A 15,943-nucleotide genomic window follows, 5' to 3' on the forward strand; every position below is an offset into this window, starting at 1 on the left:
GCAATGACTCAGAAAAGAATTTAGGTATCATGGGGTAAACCAACTGAATACAAGTTCCCAATGCCATGCTCTGGTTAAGGGGGCTAATGAAATTCATGGATGTATTAGCAGGGGAATATCAAGTAGGGAGGTGGTATTGTTGCTGTATATGGCATTAGTGATACTATTACTGGACAATTATTTTGAGTAAATAATACTGACAAATTGGAAAGGATTGAGAAAAGCACTACAAGAAAGATTTGAGGTCTGGAAAACCCACCTAAAAGTGAGGGACTGAGAAAGCTTATCCAAGAAAGGGTTGTCACAGTTCAGAGCAACTGCACCTATATTCCCCCTCTGTGGTCCAGCAAGGGCACCAGCTTAAGACTCCCGGCTCCTCAGCCATCATCTCTTTTGGGCGGAGATTCCCATCTCGCTCCCTCCTGATCAGGGTACTTCCAGACTGCACAGCTCATTGTCTATACTGTGACCTCCCCAGCAATGCCGGCCTGCTTTATTTTTCTCTTCAGAGATGGTACACAGTGTAATTGTCACAGTTAAACTACCACGCAGCTCTTTCTAAGCAAGCACATTTATTCTTAATGAAAACAAGATCTTTCATTAGTAACTCAGTTACTCCATTATACAGTTTGTCTTTGAACTGTCCTCATGTAATAGGGGATGAGCAGATAAAAGGTCCCCTCCTCTAGGTGCAACTTCCAAAACTGAGTCTGTAGGTCCGAGTTTACAATCTCCTTCTCCCAAGTACTTCCTAAGAATTCCACTTCACACATATTGTCCCAAAAGATCAGTCGTGTCTGCTACATTATTCAACATCGTCTTTTGAAGCTCAAAATACATCTCAGAGATTAATTGTGTCTTCCTCCAAAAGAAGTTCCAGACAATTCCACAATAATGCATAAACATTTGCATTTTTCAAACAAACTCCTAAAATACTTAAACCTAATTCAGTACGGTTTAACTTAATTCAATAAGGTTTGTTCAGGATATTTCAGGAGGTTGCCATATCTGTTACAAAAGTGAGAGTGACTTGATCACAGTCCGTAAGTACCAACATGGGGAGAACATTTCTGCTAGTAGTGGGCTCTTTAATCTAATAGACAAAATCAGAACAAGATCCTGTGTCTGGAAGCTGAAGCTAGATAAATTCAGGCTAGAGATAGGGCACAAATTTTTAACAGTGAGCATAATTAACCTTTTGAACAACTTAATTGGGACCTCTTCATCACTTGGAATCTTTACATCAAGACTGGATGTCTCTTTTTAAAAGATATGGTCTAGCTCAACTAGAAATTATAGCATTGATGTGGGAATCACTGGGTAGATTTTCCATCCCATGTTACGCAGAAGGTCAGATCATAATGATCTCTTCTGACATTAAAATCTATGGGTGAAAGCCTGGCCCCATTGAAGTCAATGGGAGTTTTGCCACTGACCTCAGAGGGGTCAAAATTTCGCCCTGTGAATCTTGTTAAAATGAAGGTGAAATAAAGTAATACAAATTTATTTGGAATATGCTACTTAATGCTGGAATATTCTTTATTTGGAATATGCTGAGAAATTGTTGGCCAGTCAGACTGAATGATCACAGGCTGTAAACAACAAAAAAGAACTACATAGGCTCCGAAAAAGCTCTAAAAGTTTAAATAGTTACTAATATTTGTAACCATTCCCTTAATCTACCTGTCTATCAGGGGGACATGGATGTGAAAAATTACAATTGCTTCTTCCTCACCAAGACATGCTTCAAGTTTATTACAGCATTATAAATGAATCAAAGCTGATGTTATTACTGAGAATATGGATGGAAAATATAACAGGGATGAAATCCTGGCCTCATTGAAGTTAATGAGTTTTACTTTTGACTTCCCTGGGCCCAGGATTTCACCCCATGTGTCCTCATGATTTGATATGTCTTAGAAAGTACAGTGATGATTCAGTTTTAAGTGAATCTCTGTGAAATCATTTGCGTGGTTAGAATTGTCTGAGTGCAATATGATTTTGTTCATTCAAAAATTCAAAGCCTTGGTGATATTCATTGACTTTGTATTATTTATTCATACAAATTTTAAAAGCAAAAGTAAAACAAAACTCCATGAAATGTATTCAACAAGATACGCTTCCCTCAGTAAATCTGTCAGTTATATTCAGATAGGAGAAAATTTAACTTTCTTTTTACTCACAGGAATCTTAAATCTGTGTTTTAATCTCAGTCAGAACAGAATGAAATTTACCATTATACTTTATGAAACTGTTAAAAAAAAATCTGCCTAGCTCACTACAGATATAGCCTTTTTTTAAAAAAATAAAAATTTCCTTGAAGTGAATTTTATGGCAACCCGTTGAGAAGAAATGTTTCAAACTCTTCTATATTCTACATATGTCAATAATCTATGGTAAAAATTAAAATGTGATCTTATTAAAATCTTTCACTGTATTTAAAGAAAATGTAGTGTTTTGCAAAAGAAGCTAATGTAAATACTGTATGTATTTTTGCTGCCTTTTGTAAACAGACTACAGTTTTAAAATTGATACTCAGATTTGGTAGTTAACACAATGTCTGTTAATATTAAAACAGCCTTTATAAAGGAAATTCAAAAACAATATATTCAATATAAAAACCAGCATTAAAATAGGAAAACATTAATATATGACCTGGATAAGAGCAGTAAATTGGGAAATAACATGCTAGGGCTTATAAATCAATAGCACTCTTTTTGCATTTTGAAATGCTTAACAAATAGCTAAACAAGTACCATTTATGCATATTAAAATGCTAGGTGAAAGGACTGTCTAGGTTTTAAAATCAATCATTGATCATTAAACTTTCTTACCTGTTTTACCACAAACAGTGTCATAACAATAGAAACAGCTCCAGGAGATGCTCTGGAAGAGAACCACATGTTGGAGCAGAGACCAGACTGTGTGAAGATACCCATAACGGCAGACTTGGTTCAAGAGTTATGTGCTGTGCTCTTGCTGTACGATAGAGCCAATTCCCCACCTTGTTCCGTGAAAAGTTTACTGCCTGCACTTCTAAAATTACAGACAATTTCACAACTGTGACTATTTCCTGGGTCTGAATTTAATCAAGCCAACAAATCTGTTGAACCAGTTTTGAGACTCTGACTTCCTTTTGTTTCTCTGTGTAAAGGCAAAGGGAATTTACTCTAAACTGCACAAGCTTGTCTGCTTTCTGTTGTTTGTCAGCCAATGAGAATTAGCGAAAGTATTACACATTAAGCGGCTGATCCTGTTCCCATAGAACTTAATGGGAATTCTGCCATTTGACTTTAGTGGGAGCAGAATCCAGACCCTTGTACATTCAAAAACCTCCTCTGCCGTTCAAATACAAACCCTAGGTAAATACAAAGAAAAATCTTTGCACAGAATCTCTGGCGAACCAGGACACAGATTAAATGGTGCGCTGGAGGCAGCCACGCCAGGTTTATTTTGATCCGCATGGAGCACACATCACCCAGTCTGCACACAGAGGGCAGGATGGTGACATGGAACATGTATTGCCACCTCTTACAGTTTTATTATTAATCTTGGGATGTCTTTCTTACAGCCCCACTGAGCAGGTGGGCATGGAGGGTGGAAGAGAGCAGGAAATAAATGGCGCTTTGCCTCCCCTCTGCACTTACTGGTCAGTGTAGCTGAGTCAGAGCAATGAGCTGGGCAAGTAATTTCCTCCTGGGACAGGCTGGCAATAAATTACTACCCCGAGGGCGTCATTGTGACCCTGACAGCTGCCTCTGAGGCCCAAGTCTGTTGGTGCCAGGGATGCTGGAACAATTTTTATAGTGGGGGGCTGAGAACCACTGAACCAAACTGTGAACCCTGTTTATAATGGAAATCACTTCAAGCCGGGGTGAGGCAGTACCCCCCACATTCCTAGTTCCAGCAACTAGCTGGGTGCACCTCCTGGTTAGCATGTGTCCCCATCTCCTGCTCAGGGCTGTGCCTAGAGTCAGGGCCTAGCCCTGAACGATGCAGAGATCATTCAGCACCTATTGGGGGAACTCAAACAGCTAAACCAAGTTAAGAGCTGTGTCTTCACTGCTATTCCAACCTGAGTTGCTGAGATCACACCTTTCTTTGCAGTGTAGATGTACCATGTGACTTCTCGTACACAAAGAGAAAGTCTCCAGTGCCCATCATTGCCATCCTGCCCCTGGGGCTAGGTGACTGGCCCAGAGTCATCCTGATGATCCCCAGCCAATCTCCTCTCTTAGTTCTGGAGTGACAACCTTTCCCTCCAGTAACTCCAGTCACCAGTATCCCTGCTGTCTCCATTCAGGAGTGACATCCTTTTCTCCCAAAGAGAGTCTGTTGGCCTGTTAGCCGATCAATTCTCTCCATCCCAGCCCAGTAAAGAGAGGGGTGGCATTGGTGGGAATTTAGGAGGGAAATTCCGCCCTCCTGTTCCTAGCCAATCATAGCTGTTGGGGGTGGGCCTTACAGACCTTAAGTGCAAACTGTCAGGTGACTGTTAGAGTGGGTTGCTCCTTCTTTCACCAGCTGAGCAGGTGCTGTTACCCTGTCAGACCCAGAGGCGAAATCCCCACCCCAGAGTACGATACAGGCACACCGTGCTAATGACAGATCCAGATATACTGTTATCACTAATTAAAGAGAACCCTTCATATCTGCCAAGTTACCCTCTGCCCTTTACACCATAATGTACAGGGATGCTCGCAGCACAGATGGGAAGTTCTCACATGGACTCGCTTGCCCCAGAACTTGTGGGTCTGAAGCTGGGACCTGATCCTCCTAGGGACTGAGGTGGGCAGTGATCCCTCATTCCCTGGTATATCAGCCGTCAGGGCTGTCCACTGGGGTTTCCCTCCTGCTGGGGTGGTGATCAAGCACCTCCTTGATAGCCTGGGTGGTCAAGACAGGACTGGCCCCCTGCAGAGTGAGTCTTACTCAAGCAGTTATTCCTGGGCCATGGTTACCCATTCTTTCCCACCCTCCAGACTCCTGAGTCCTGGCAATATTTGTCTGGGTGTCTGTCCCCTCTCCTACACCATGTGCATACAACAAAACCATTTCCCTCCTTGGGGACAATCTCCTACCCCACAGATGATTTCCTGTCTTTGTCCCACCTCTTAGTGAGTTGAAAGTTGGGGTCCACTGAAGTGACACCCCAGGTTCTACTGGAGGAGGGGAAGTGGACTTGCCTCCCTGACCATTGTATCTGTATCTGTAGTAGGATGTTGTCCTCTATGTGGAGCCACCACTAGACGGGGGATGAGCCACACACTTTCCCTGGGAGTTTCACAGCTCTTTGCTGACAACAGAGGAGTGGTGAGACTCGGGATGCCTCTGGTCCATTTTAGGTTCTCTAGGGGAGTGTGCTGTAGTAGCCACAGGCTTTTTTTCCCCCATGCTTCCATCCCTCTCTGATCTTGTCCACCCCATCTCAGCTCCTGTCTTTCTCCCCCACTCATCCTATCTTCAGTCTCTCCTAGCTCTTGACCCCTTCATCCATGGCTATGTTTCAGGGGCACCATTTCAGATTTGGGGGGATTTGGGTGGCAACTTTAAGTGTGATTCCGGAGGCTACTTGGGTACCTGAAAACTGTTTTTTTCCAGATAATAACTTAGAGTGCTCCTCTCAGATAATAATTTCTAATTCCTATATAAAAAAATAAAATTTAATACATATTAGACCCACTCAGCTCTAATACTAACATGTTCTGACATCTCTTGTCAATCCACATAAGGGACACTGGTTAGGTTTAAAATTTTAATGTGTATTCATATTTTGTTACTAATTCTTGAATACAGCAATTGAAACAATTGTAGAAAAATCTAGATTACTTTCTATTACTTTTTTGCAGTTCATCAAGCTTGGAATAGATCATTTTACTTTTGGAAACATCCTACTAGGGCAAGGCCCTGTGAGTTTATACTGCACCTGCCTGGGACTCTAGGGGTGTTACCCCACTACTAATAATAGAGTAGAAACTGACTGTAAACAAGTGTGAAACTGACACTGTCATGTCACTTTCATAGTATTGCCAACCCCAAATGTTCAAACATCATGAATCAGGCTCACCAAAAATCATGAGATTGGCTTTACAGATAATGAGATTATGTAAAAATAATAGATTTGATGTTCTTTTTATTTAAATTCTGCTTTTTGAGCCTTTACAGTGAACTGGGGCCACATTTTGAAGCTTTGTCCACAGGCACAAGGGCTAGAAACTTCATTTCTCTTTACGAATAAAGGATGAAATAATCACATATACACTTGACTCCAGAAGCTGGAGCTTTAAGGAAAACAATAATTATCATGAGTTACTTTCCAGAAGCATGTTAAACACAACACTACAGTGCTTGAGTTGCAGTTTTCGCAGGTGAATATTTAAAACCAAACACCAAGACAATTCCACATTTTGAAGTTGAGAAAAAAAATTGAGACTTCTGAGATATCTCAGGGCCACTGCAGGCAGGAAAGGAAAATAAACAGCACAGAAGCTTGGGCAGCTCTTCCACTTGAAAGAAAGTTGGAGGGTCAAATCTTCTAGATGTTAATCAAGTAAAACTATTGCCATTAGTGTCTCCACTCGTAGATATTAACATCACAGTGAACATGTGATAACTTCTGTGGTCAATAACTGTACACTTCATACTTAAATATCGGAGCCATCTTATCCAGAGTTACACATCATATATGCATTGGCTCAGGGACAACATTTTCCCACTAGGTGCCTTTGAAAATCTGGCCTTTAGTCTGTTTGTCCTAGGGTGACCAGAGAGCAAGTATGAAAAACTGGGACAGGGGGTGGAGGGTAATTGGTGCCTACATAAGACAAAGCCACAAATATTGGGACTGTCCCTACAAAATCGGGACATCTGGTCACCCTAGCATGTCCCTCAGTTCTCCATCTGTACAATAGGGATAACAGCACTGCTCCACCCCACTGAGGGGCTGTGATGGGAGGCACTCAGATACCATGGTGATGGGCCACATAAGTACCACAGGTAGAATGGGAACTTCTCTATATCACTGCTATCCCTTCCCTGGGATTTGGCCCCTTCTTTTCACATATCCCCCTCACATCTCCCTCTTTTCTGAATGTAAACTTGGATCAGAGGGCTTGGCTGTATTTCTTCTGAGTCCCCTGTTTCTCTCTTCAAACCGCCCCCCTCCCCACCATAGAGGGATTCCTGTTTTCCAGGTTCATCTAAGGATGTCCAGATCCTTAATTTAATCACCAGCCCTTTCTTTTCTTAATCACCCTGCCTCTGTTTGTAAACAAAACACTGACTCCCTCCCCCAAGGGCACAAGCTGCAAGAAGCAGCTCTCCTCTGCAGAACTCACATTCCACACTAATTCTGTGCAGTTAAGAGGTCCATCTGGGAACCCGCCTCCTGTATGAAACTCAGGGTGGGGCGGGAGCCCCCCATGCCCTCCCTAATTGCCACCCTTCCTATGTTTGCGCTGTAGCTAGGAGCGTGCTTCCCAGTGCAAGTAAAAAGATACGTGACAGTTCTGCTTGAGCTACTGTGCTCAAAATAGCAGTGTAGGCGGTAGCAGGGGTGGCAGCTCAAGTTGACTGCCTGAGTACAAACCTTCACAGACCCTCTGGGTACATATCCAATGGCCAGCCCAAGCCACTGCCTGGGCCACCCCTAGCTGCACTTCTACTTTTAGCCTGCTAGCTCACGCAGAGCTACTGGCTGGGCACTTCCAGTGAGAAGCACGCTCTGAGCTGCAGTGTAGATGTATCCTATGATTCTATACACCCCCTACTCCCTCACCCCTGGTTCCTATATGCTCCCATCCTTAACTCTCTCCCTCCCTCTGCTCCAATCCACTCCCCTCCCCCTCCCCCACTGGCTCCTGTACCTTTGATCTTCCTGACCTCTCTCTCTTGCACCCTCTGGTTCTTGCAAACCCCTGCCCCCCATTCCTCACCCCTCTCCATTTCAGTCAGGCTGCTTTTTTCTCTCCCTCACTGCAGGGGCACAACATATTTCCCTCAAGTCTGGGTGTGATGGGGTGTCTACCCCACACATGGACTGAGTAGGAAAGTGCCAACTGGCCCAGTGACAGGCTGCACCCGAAGGAGAGTCAGGGCTGAGAAGCACTAACTGATGGTGAAGCCCAGCCTGGCAGGGGCAGGCTGGGCTGGTATCTAACCAGAAAGTGAGAGAAAGAAGGGGGCTGCTGGAAGAAACCCTGCAGTCACTCCCTAGAGAGGAGGTGAGTGGGTAAGAGACCAGTAGAAGTCATACGGGGGGAGAAAACTCTGGGATCCTGCCTGGGAATACAGACTCTGGCAAGAACCTGCGAGAGGGGTGTGTGGTGACCTGGCTCAGCAAGGGTAGGGGTAACTGGGAGGAGAGGCAAAGGCAAACCAAAACAAAAGGGATCATTTTAAATTTTTAGAACTTTATCAGGGAAAACCCCAAAATTGTATCAGGAGCAGAAATAATATAGACCATTACCAAAGACTTACCATTACTACTAATAAACTATTGCTACCCACTCATTAACCTTTGTGAGCTTGTACACACTGTGCAGTTAGTACCAAGTGCATTGTTATTGTCAAGAATTAAAAAATTACTTAATAATAGACTGTGTCATGTCCAGCTCCACTCTTGCTGTCCTGTTCTTTGCTTCTCTTCAGCTTGAAGTGCTCCTTAGATTCGATGTTCCTGTGGTTGTGCCTCTTTTCATCGGGTTTATCCACAGTGGGTTTTCTTCACCTAGTGGACCCTCACTTGTCCATTAGGTACCTTTGAACTGTATTCCATCAATAGATGTTCCAATAGTCATTCTCTCTGTTCAGGTACTTTAGCTCCTTTGTGGGTGGGTTTCTTGTTTACTGTTTTCAGGGTCTGTTTTCACCTCACACCACACAGCTTTTTGATCACTTTCATTTTTCACCATTTATATTTCCTTTCAGGTTTTTTTTCCCCTTGGTACTCTCTCTCTGGTAAGCCTGTAGATTTTATTTCCCTCTATGTCCCTTCTCTAATAGCACCTGCTCACATACCCAGGTCTGTTTTTTTCTGCTTCTCCAGATCTGAAACCTTTCCTATTTTCCTTCTTCCCTCCTTCTCACTTCCCAGCCCCCTGCTTTTATTCTTTTGTTCTTCTTTTATTTTATCACCTCACCTCCACCCCCAGCGCCAGTTCATCCCTAGCTCAGCATCTCAATTCTTCTTCAACAGCAACTTCCAACTGTGTGCTTCAGGCAGATTCCAAGCCCCCAGCCCAGCTCGAGCTGCCCTTTCATTGGCCGTCTGTCTCCCCAGGACAACATTCAGTGCTGCAGCATTGCCACTGCAGCAGGTGTTAGTACCAGAGTGCAGGTTACTACAGATGGTAGCCACAGGGAGCAGAGAAGGTGGTCTAGACCAGTGGTTCTCAAAGCTGGTCCACCGCTTGTTCAGGGAAAGCCGCAGCGCACCAGACGAGTTTGTTTACCTGCTGTGTCAGCAGGTTCGGCCAATCGCGGCTCCCACTGGCCGTGGTTCGCTGCTCTAGGCCAATGGGGGCTGCGGGAAGGGCGGCCGGCACGTCCCTTGGCCTGGGCTTTCCCTGAACAAGAGGCGGACCGGCTTTGAGAACCACTGGTCTAGAAGATGAGGAAAAGTAGGAAGGAGGCCATGGAAACCATGACAAGGTCTGGGATTGAGTTGTTAGTCATAGGGTCCTAGGGCTGGAACCTAGAGAACGGCCCCGGCCCCGGGTTCCCCTATCAGCCAATGGGGAAGTGGCACAGATTGGGCAGTGGAGCAAGTGAGAGACATTTTGTTGAGTAGAACTTTGATACCTCCACAATGGAAAAACTACAGTGACCTGGCTGGAGGACTGCCATGAAGAGGGAACACCCAAAATCGTGAAGAGAGAGAGTGACCTGACTCCAGAGAGCGATGAACCACAAGGAGGTGCCTCAGCAGTGAATAGCAAACCCCATTACACTCAGTCTCAGAAACAGCTTAACCATTTTTGCTGAAATTTTCCAAAAATATTCTGCCTGAGTCAGACACCCAGCACTGGCAACTTCAGCCCAAACAGCTAAAGTTTGGCAAAGCTATAAGCAACGGAAATTAGGGCTTATAATGGAAAGTGTCTGACAAACTTAACTACAGGCATCACTACCAGCTCAGCCTGTGAAAAACAGTCAGAACTAACCGTTGATGTTTTGTGGATCTACCCTTAACCCTTCTGTATCAATCACATGCACTGAGAATAAAAGGACACATTTGTCTCTTTTTAACTTCTGTTCAATATTCTCACTTGCATGTTTTACCTTTCCCCTTACGGTCTGCCTCAGACTTCTCAAATTCAGCTGTCATCCAGTGACACTTCTGCTTCCTACAGTTTCATGCGGAGACTTGTATTGAACAACACAAATATTGTTATTTAAAAATTACATAACCCTATCACAACATAACCCAGAGCCAGCTGGTCACTGCAGCCTGCAGCTCATTTACTGTCCCTTATGATGGGAGACCACCGCTCAATATGAAGGTGACTGCTTTACTCTGTGCAGCCACACCTCACAGGTTTACACAGCAACAGCTGCTCCAAACAAGACTTTGCAGAACCCTTTGGAAGACTCCTGCAGCACTTGCAATGTCAAACAGAAGGAGATGAGAGCAGTGTCTGTAAAAGTTGTCAAGGTAGACTGACACTTTGGGGAGAGGAGAGATTGCTGCTGCATCTTCCATGGTGGAGAGTGCAGATGTTTCCAGGCTTGCTGCTTCCTGAAACTTTGTAAGTCTACTCAGATACACCAGAGGGACAGTCACTGTATGACAGCCAAAAGGCAGAGGGCAAGAGGCACCCATATATCTGGTAATGAATTGCAGCTGGTTTAACCAGTTCAAGTGTACCCCAGTTCTTTAATGTATGAAATGTATCTGGTAAGTGTCATGCAAGGTCTCAGTGAAGCTCATGACTCACTGGTTATTAATATAATCACATAATGTAGGTGCAAGCAACTGATCAAAGTTATGGATATAAACTGAAATTATCATTTTTAAGATGTGTTTTGTCAGCCAAGCAGGAATTGCCCCACCTCAGAAAAAGAATGTGGCTTCTCCACCTGGTAATTACTTCTATAGTACTTTGAATCACACTCAGAATGTATTTACATTTTGCATAAAAAGACCCATCAAACTCGCAAGGGGTGGAGGTAAACCTCACATTATAATGGCGGGGAGGAAATAGACAATCACATGTCTAATGTCCATTGCACCCGAGGGGGCAGGAACTAAAAAACTTGCATTTTAGCAGACACAATTCTAGCTGGTAAGAAGCAACAGGAAACTTCCTTCAAGACAGACTCCATGTTGCCTACCTCACAGCTGGAAATAGATTTTTAATCTGGAGGCATCCTTCATCAGTAGCTCAGTCAGACATTTTGATGGAAACATGTGGTGAGGAACTTACCTTGAACCCAGACTAGCTTGTTAAGTTTTAGTTACTAGAAAGTATTTTATCTTTACTTCTCTTGTAGCCATTTCTGACTTTAATCCTTATATTTGCATTCACTTAAAATCTCTCTGTGCAATTAAATACACTTGTTTTATTTTTAATCTAAACTAATCCAGTGCTGTGTTTGAACTCAACTGTTTGGTAATTCCAGTTAAAATAACAAACTGTTGGATTCTTACGTTTTAAAGGAACAACAAATCTTAAAATTCCCCTGACTGTTCCAGAACAGGACTGGACATTTCAGAAAACAAATGGATATTCGGGGCTAGGAAGAATGTGGAGTCACCTTACCGGGCATTAACCAAGACTGGTGGAGAACAGTGGAAGTCTATGATGTTGCACGCAGGCTCCAGGACCCAAAGCGTTGGACCAGGGCTGCCCAGTACATAGACATAGAGTGCTTGCTTGTTGCTGACTTGTTGAAGACAGCTTCAGTAGCAAGGCCTTGTGAGGCAATCAGGGTCACAGAGAAAGAGGTGACGCATCTCTTCACTTGTTTGGATTGTACCCCAGCCAGCTCTTCCTTTTCCTGAGGAAGGGTCAGGATTGGCACCAGTGCAGAGGGAATGGCACCTCGGGCAATTCAGCCCTCTGCACTGCTTCACCAAACTGCATTCCATGGAGACACTTTGCAGTACTGGGGGCAGACTGCAGTGGCTCCATTAATGACAAAGGCAAATACATACTTCTTGCCTTTGTAATTGGTATGGTTCCAGGCAGATTTCCTGTCCCCCTGGGCTATGGAGGATTCCCCATGCTCCATCTCAGGGATAGGGCTCATCTCCTTAAGAATCTCCCTACAAATAACATTCACTCCTTCCATAATTAGTATTAAATTTAACAAGATGTTCTGAAGCCTGAGCTGCCCTCCCTAGTCAGGAATGTTGTCTGTATCACACACCTGTGCCTGGGATAACCCATGAAAACTTATACCCAAATAAATATGTTAGTCTCTAAGGTGCCACAAGGACTCCTCTTTTTTATTTTATTTTATTTTTTTCTGATACAGACTAATCCCTGAGTCTTCTGATTCAACAGACACACTCCCAGTATCCTTTCCCCCCTTTACATTTCCTGCACAGGTTTCACTGGCTGGACAGATCTGCTGTGTCCTGTTTTCTTTCTTGCCGAACAATGAACCTACAATTTCTGCTTATCATCTTAACTACCAAACTGGTACAATTCACTGGTGGAAATCCAGAACTGAAGAGTGAATTTCAGTGGATGCTTCCCCATACAACCAGATGAAAAGCATTATCCCTGGCTTTTTCAGCACACTTTAACACTGATGCTGGCCCTGCAAGTAGGCAGATTTCAGACATGGGCATGGACAGACGGCAGAGAGCCTCAGCAGCACTCTCCCTCAATTTCCTCTCGTTAATCTTCTCTATCACAGCATTTAGCAGCAGTTACTGGTGTGAAGGGACAAGAAAAGTTGCAAAACCTTTCTGTACAGATCAGGGGAAAGGGACTCACTGCATCCGCTTCAATAGCTCTGGTCTGAACAATAGCAACGCCGTTCAGTATATCTGGGAGACAGGCGATGACAAGTTCATTGACCGAAAGTTTCACGCTGGCATCTGGTATTCATGTGAGGAGATTATTAATGGGGAAGGTGAGTGACAGCCAGACACATTTACTTCAAAAAGTGTTTAGCCAAAATGCTTCCTGATTATCTCCTGTTCCCTGTTCTTCTGCTGCTTTAGTGCTGTTTGTTTATTGAGGGGGAAAGGTATCAGCACAAGGGTGCCACTTCTCCAGAGGGAGAAGATCCAAAGCTTCAGGAAGGATTGGACAGAAACATGTTCAAATAAACCCTTAGAAATAACTGTTATGAAGTTTAGAACAGCAGACTGCAGTGCAGATTCTCGATTTCAGTGATTAGCATTAGATGGTTAGATGAGCATTAACTGATTAGGGCTACCAGCATTAGAAATTAACAATATTTGCTCTTATGGTAAGAGCAGCAAGTTAAAAGGCTTTTAATGAGAAAGAAGGTTTGAAATTGTTTTTTACTTTTCTGATATCTGTGAACTGGATTAAAACAAACATGTCTGATGGGAATAATCTCTTTAGATCCCTGATTGCAGAATAGGCAGGGCAATGTTATTTCTTATTTTAAAATGTCGTGTTAATGTACATATTGTGTTAATTTACAGCAGATCTTGTGTAAATACTACAGAAACGTGAGGAGTGTTTCCTAGGTAAAGAATTTCAAGAGAAGCCCTGGTTTTGTGCTAAGAATGACATTTTATTGTAAAAGAAATGGATTTTCTTTTTGGGGTTCCTCATTCTCTGTGCCTCCCGCTAAGAAGATGAAATTTGATCATTTTCTTTTCATCATGATGCTGTCACTCCTAAAGAAAGGCAGAAGAAGCATTTTTTCCCTGCTGAAGAATAACTTGGCCATTTATTCATCATAAATGCTTGTACATAAGCTAGCCCCAATCTGAGTAACACTAAACACCAAGATGGCATAGAATGAAATTAGTTTGCCATAAAATGACACTGTTGATTGATCTTGGATCTTTGTAAGATAAGGCTGTTTATTTAGTACAAGTATGGTGCGCATTATAAATCCAGATTTCCAAGTTACTACCCATACTGCCCCTGTAGTCCCAAAGAGAGAGAGAAACAGACAAAAGACAACAGAAGAGTCAGATCACTCCAGACCTATAAACATCAAACCCTCAGCAACTAGCAGCCATAAATCTGGGGATCCCAGTTCTGCTGTGCACTGGGCTTGACATCTTAAATTGTAAACAACAGGGATCAGCAGAGGCGCCCCTCTGTTGAGACAGAACAAAGCCTAGGAGATGGGAAACAGAGACATTCTGGAGGGAGTGATCCCTGTAGACTGCAGAGGCGAGAGAGCTTTTGTATCTTGTGCTGTGAGTGGCTGAAAGGACAAGCTGATTGGAATCAATTTAATGAGCTTTGGTCAGAGGATCTGGATGGGGGCTGGGAGGGAGGTTTGAGACTCATTTGTGAGAGCAAGAGGCTGGAGCCAAGTTTCCACAAATCTGTTGAACTTGAAGCAGGGGTATTCTTTTGATCACCTGGAGGGGAAGCAAATTGACTGAGTTTGGAGGAGCCCCCACCTGTCAAGGGAACTCTGTTTTCGTAACGAACCTTTTGAAAACAAATTTGAGTCTTCACCTAAGTTTCCCCCAGCTTCATCTCTGGCCCCTGATTCAAAGGGGGAGGGATTCTCTCACCCACCTCCTAACAGTGAGGCCACCCTCCCTTTATCCTTTTCCATGGCATGCCCTTGGGGCCCAACTCCTCTGCCACTGCATGGCCCCAGCACCCAACTCCTCTGCTGCTGCTGTTGCTTTACCCAGGCTGGAATGACTGCCATATTAGCCCAAGCAAATGCTTCAACACACAGCTAGGCGGCACTACAGAGCAAATCTATTCCCTGAATTCACCACTGGGGGAGAACTCTGCTCCACTCTAGGCCCAGCCCCAGTCCTCCCTGTTCTGCTTAGGGTGACCAGATGTCCCGATTTTATTTGGACCATTCTGGTTATTAGGGGCTTTGTGTTCTATCAGATCCTATTACCCCCCCATGACCTCCCATCCCGATTTTTCAAACTTGCTATCTAGTCACCTTAGTTCTGCTCCGCAATCCCCTGTGCATTCTTTTCTTCCTTGTTAGAGGATTGGCCCTTTTCCGTAGAGTACCCTGGGGGTGGCGATTGCCCTACCAGCCCAATCATGCACACACACCATTCAGCCAGGGAGGGGCTCTAGAGGAGCAGAAGGTGGGTGTGAGTGTGTGGTGTCAGAGGGGAAAGGTGCTGTATGAAGACATCTGGATTTCCTAGTTTTTGTTGGAGTTGCTGCTTGGGGGGCCAAGGCAGAAGGCCAGGCCAAGACACCCTGGGCCACAGGAACTGTCCTTTCACGAATTCTTTCTGTGCACTAACATGACAGTGCCAGCCCATTCCTCAAACTCTGTGCCTCGCTTGTCACCGTTAGCTGCATCCACTGTCTACTCTCAACTCCTCTCTATTGCAAAAAAGTGTGCACACATGTTATATGATCATACACATTTCCTTTTTTTTTGTTAAAAATACTATTCATTTTTTGGACAAAAACTTTTTGGTTCAGGGTTTTTCAGTTTTCCAGTAAAAATCAAACATTTTCAGGGAAAACAGGCATATTTCATGAAAAATTTCATTTAGTTTAAAACCCAATTCTGAGTCAAAAACAAGTTAACACAAAATTTTCAAGTAGCCCTAGTAAAGACATACCTAGGTTTAGGGTTAGGCTGGTGAACCACAGTCAGGAAGGGAAGGGAAGCTGGGGAAGAGGGGTCCCTTTTTTTCTCCACACCTGGGACATCACAAACTACACCACAAGAGACGGGGTCCTGGCTTCTGCCATGCCCTCTACAGTGGTTTCTTATAGATAAATACTTAAAGGATAAATAAAGAATTAAAGGAGGGCAATAACATTAATGCTAA

General features: G+C 43.8%; 2 protein-coding genes across 2 annotated transcripts in view; one reads left to right on the forward strand and one right to left on the reverse strand.

The window, feature by feature from the left end:
* Positions 1 to 3,133, reverse strand: part of GLP2R (glucagon like peptide 2 receptor) — a 122,190-nt gene extending 119,057 nt beyond the window's left edge. Inside the window, exon 1 of the mRNA XM_084647601.1 lies at positions 2,835 to 3,133. Coding sequence (XP_084503727.1) covers positions 2,835 to 2,939 — 105 coding nt within the window. The 5' untranslated portion in view covers positions 2,940 to 3,133. The remainder of the gene's footprint in view (positions 1 to 2,834) is intronic.
* A 9,658-nt stretch (positions 3,134 to 12,791) lies between these two features.
* Positions 12,792 to 15,943, forward strand: part of LOC311530250 (germ cell-specific gene 1-like protein) — a gene marked incomplete at both ends in the record, with an annotated part of 78,335 nt that continues 75,183 nt past the window's right edge. The window contains one exon of the mRNA XM_084646714.1: positions 12,792 to 13,086. Within this exon, the coding sequence (XP_084502840.1) occupies positions 12,792 to 13,086 (295 nt within the window). The remainder of the gene's footprint in view (positions 13,087 to 15,943) is intronic.

Source organism: Lepidochelys olivacea (genome assembly GCF_965140295.1).
Source record: "Lepidochelys olivacea isolate rLepOli2 genome assembly, chromosome: 14".
NCBI lineage: Eukaryota > Metazoa > Chordata > Testudines > Cheloniidae > Lepidochelys > Lepidochelys olivacea.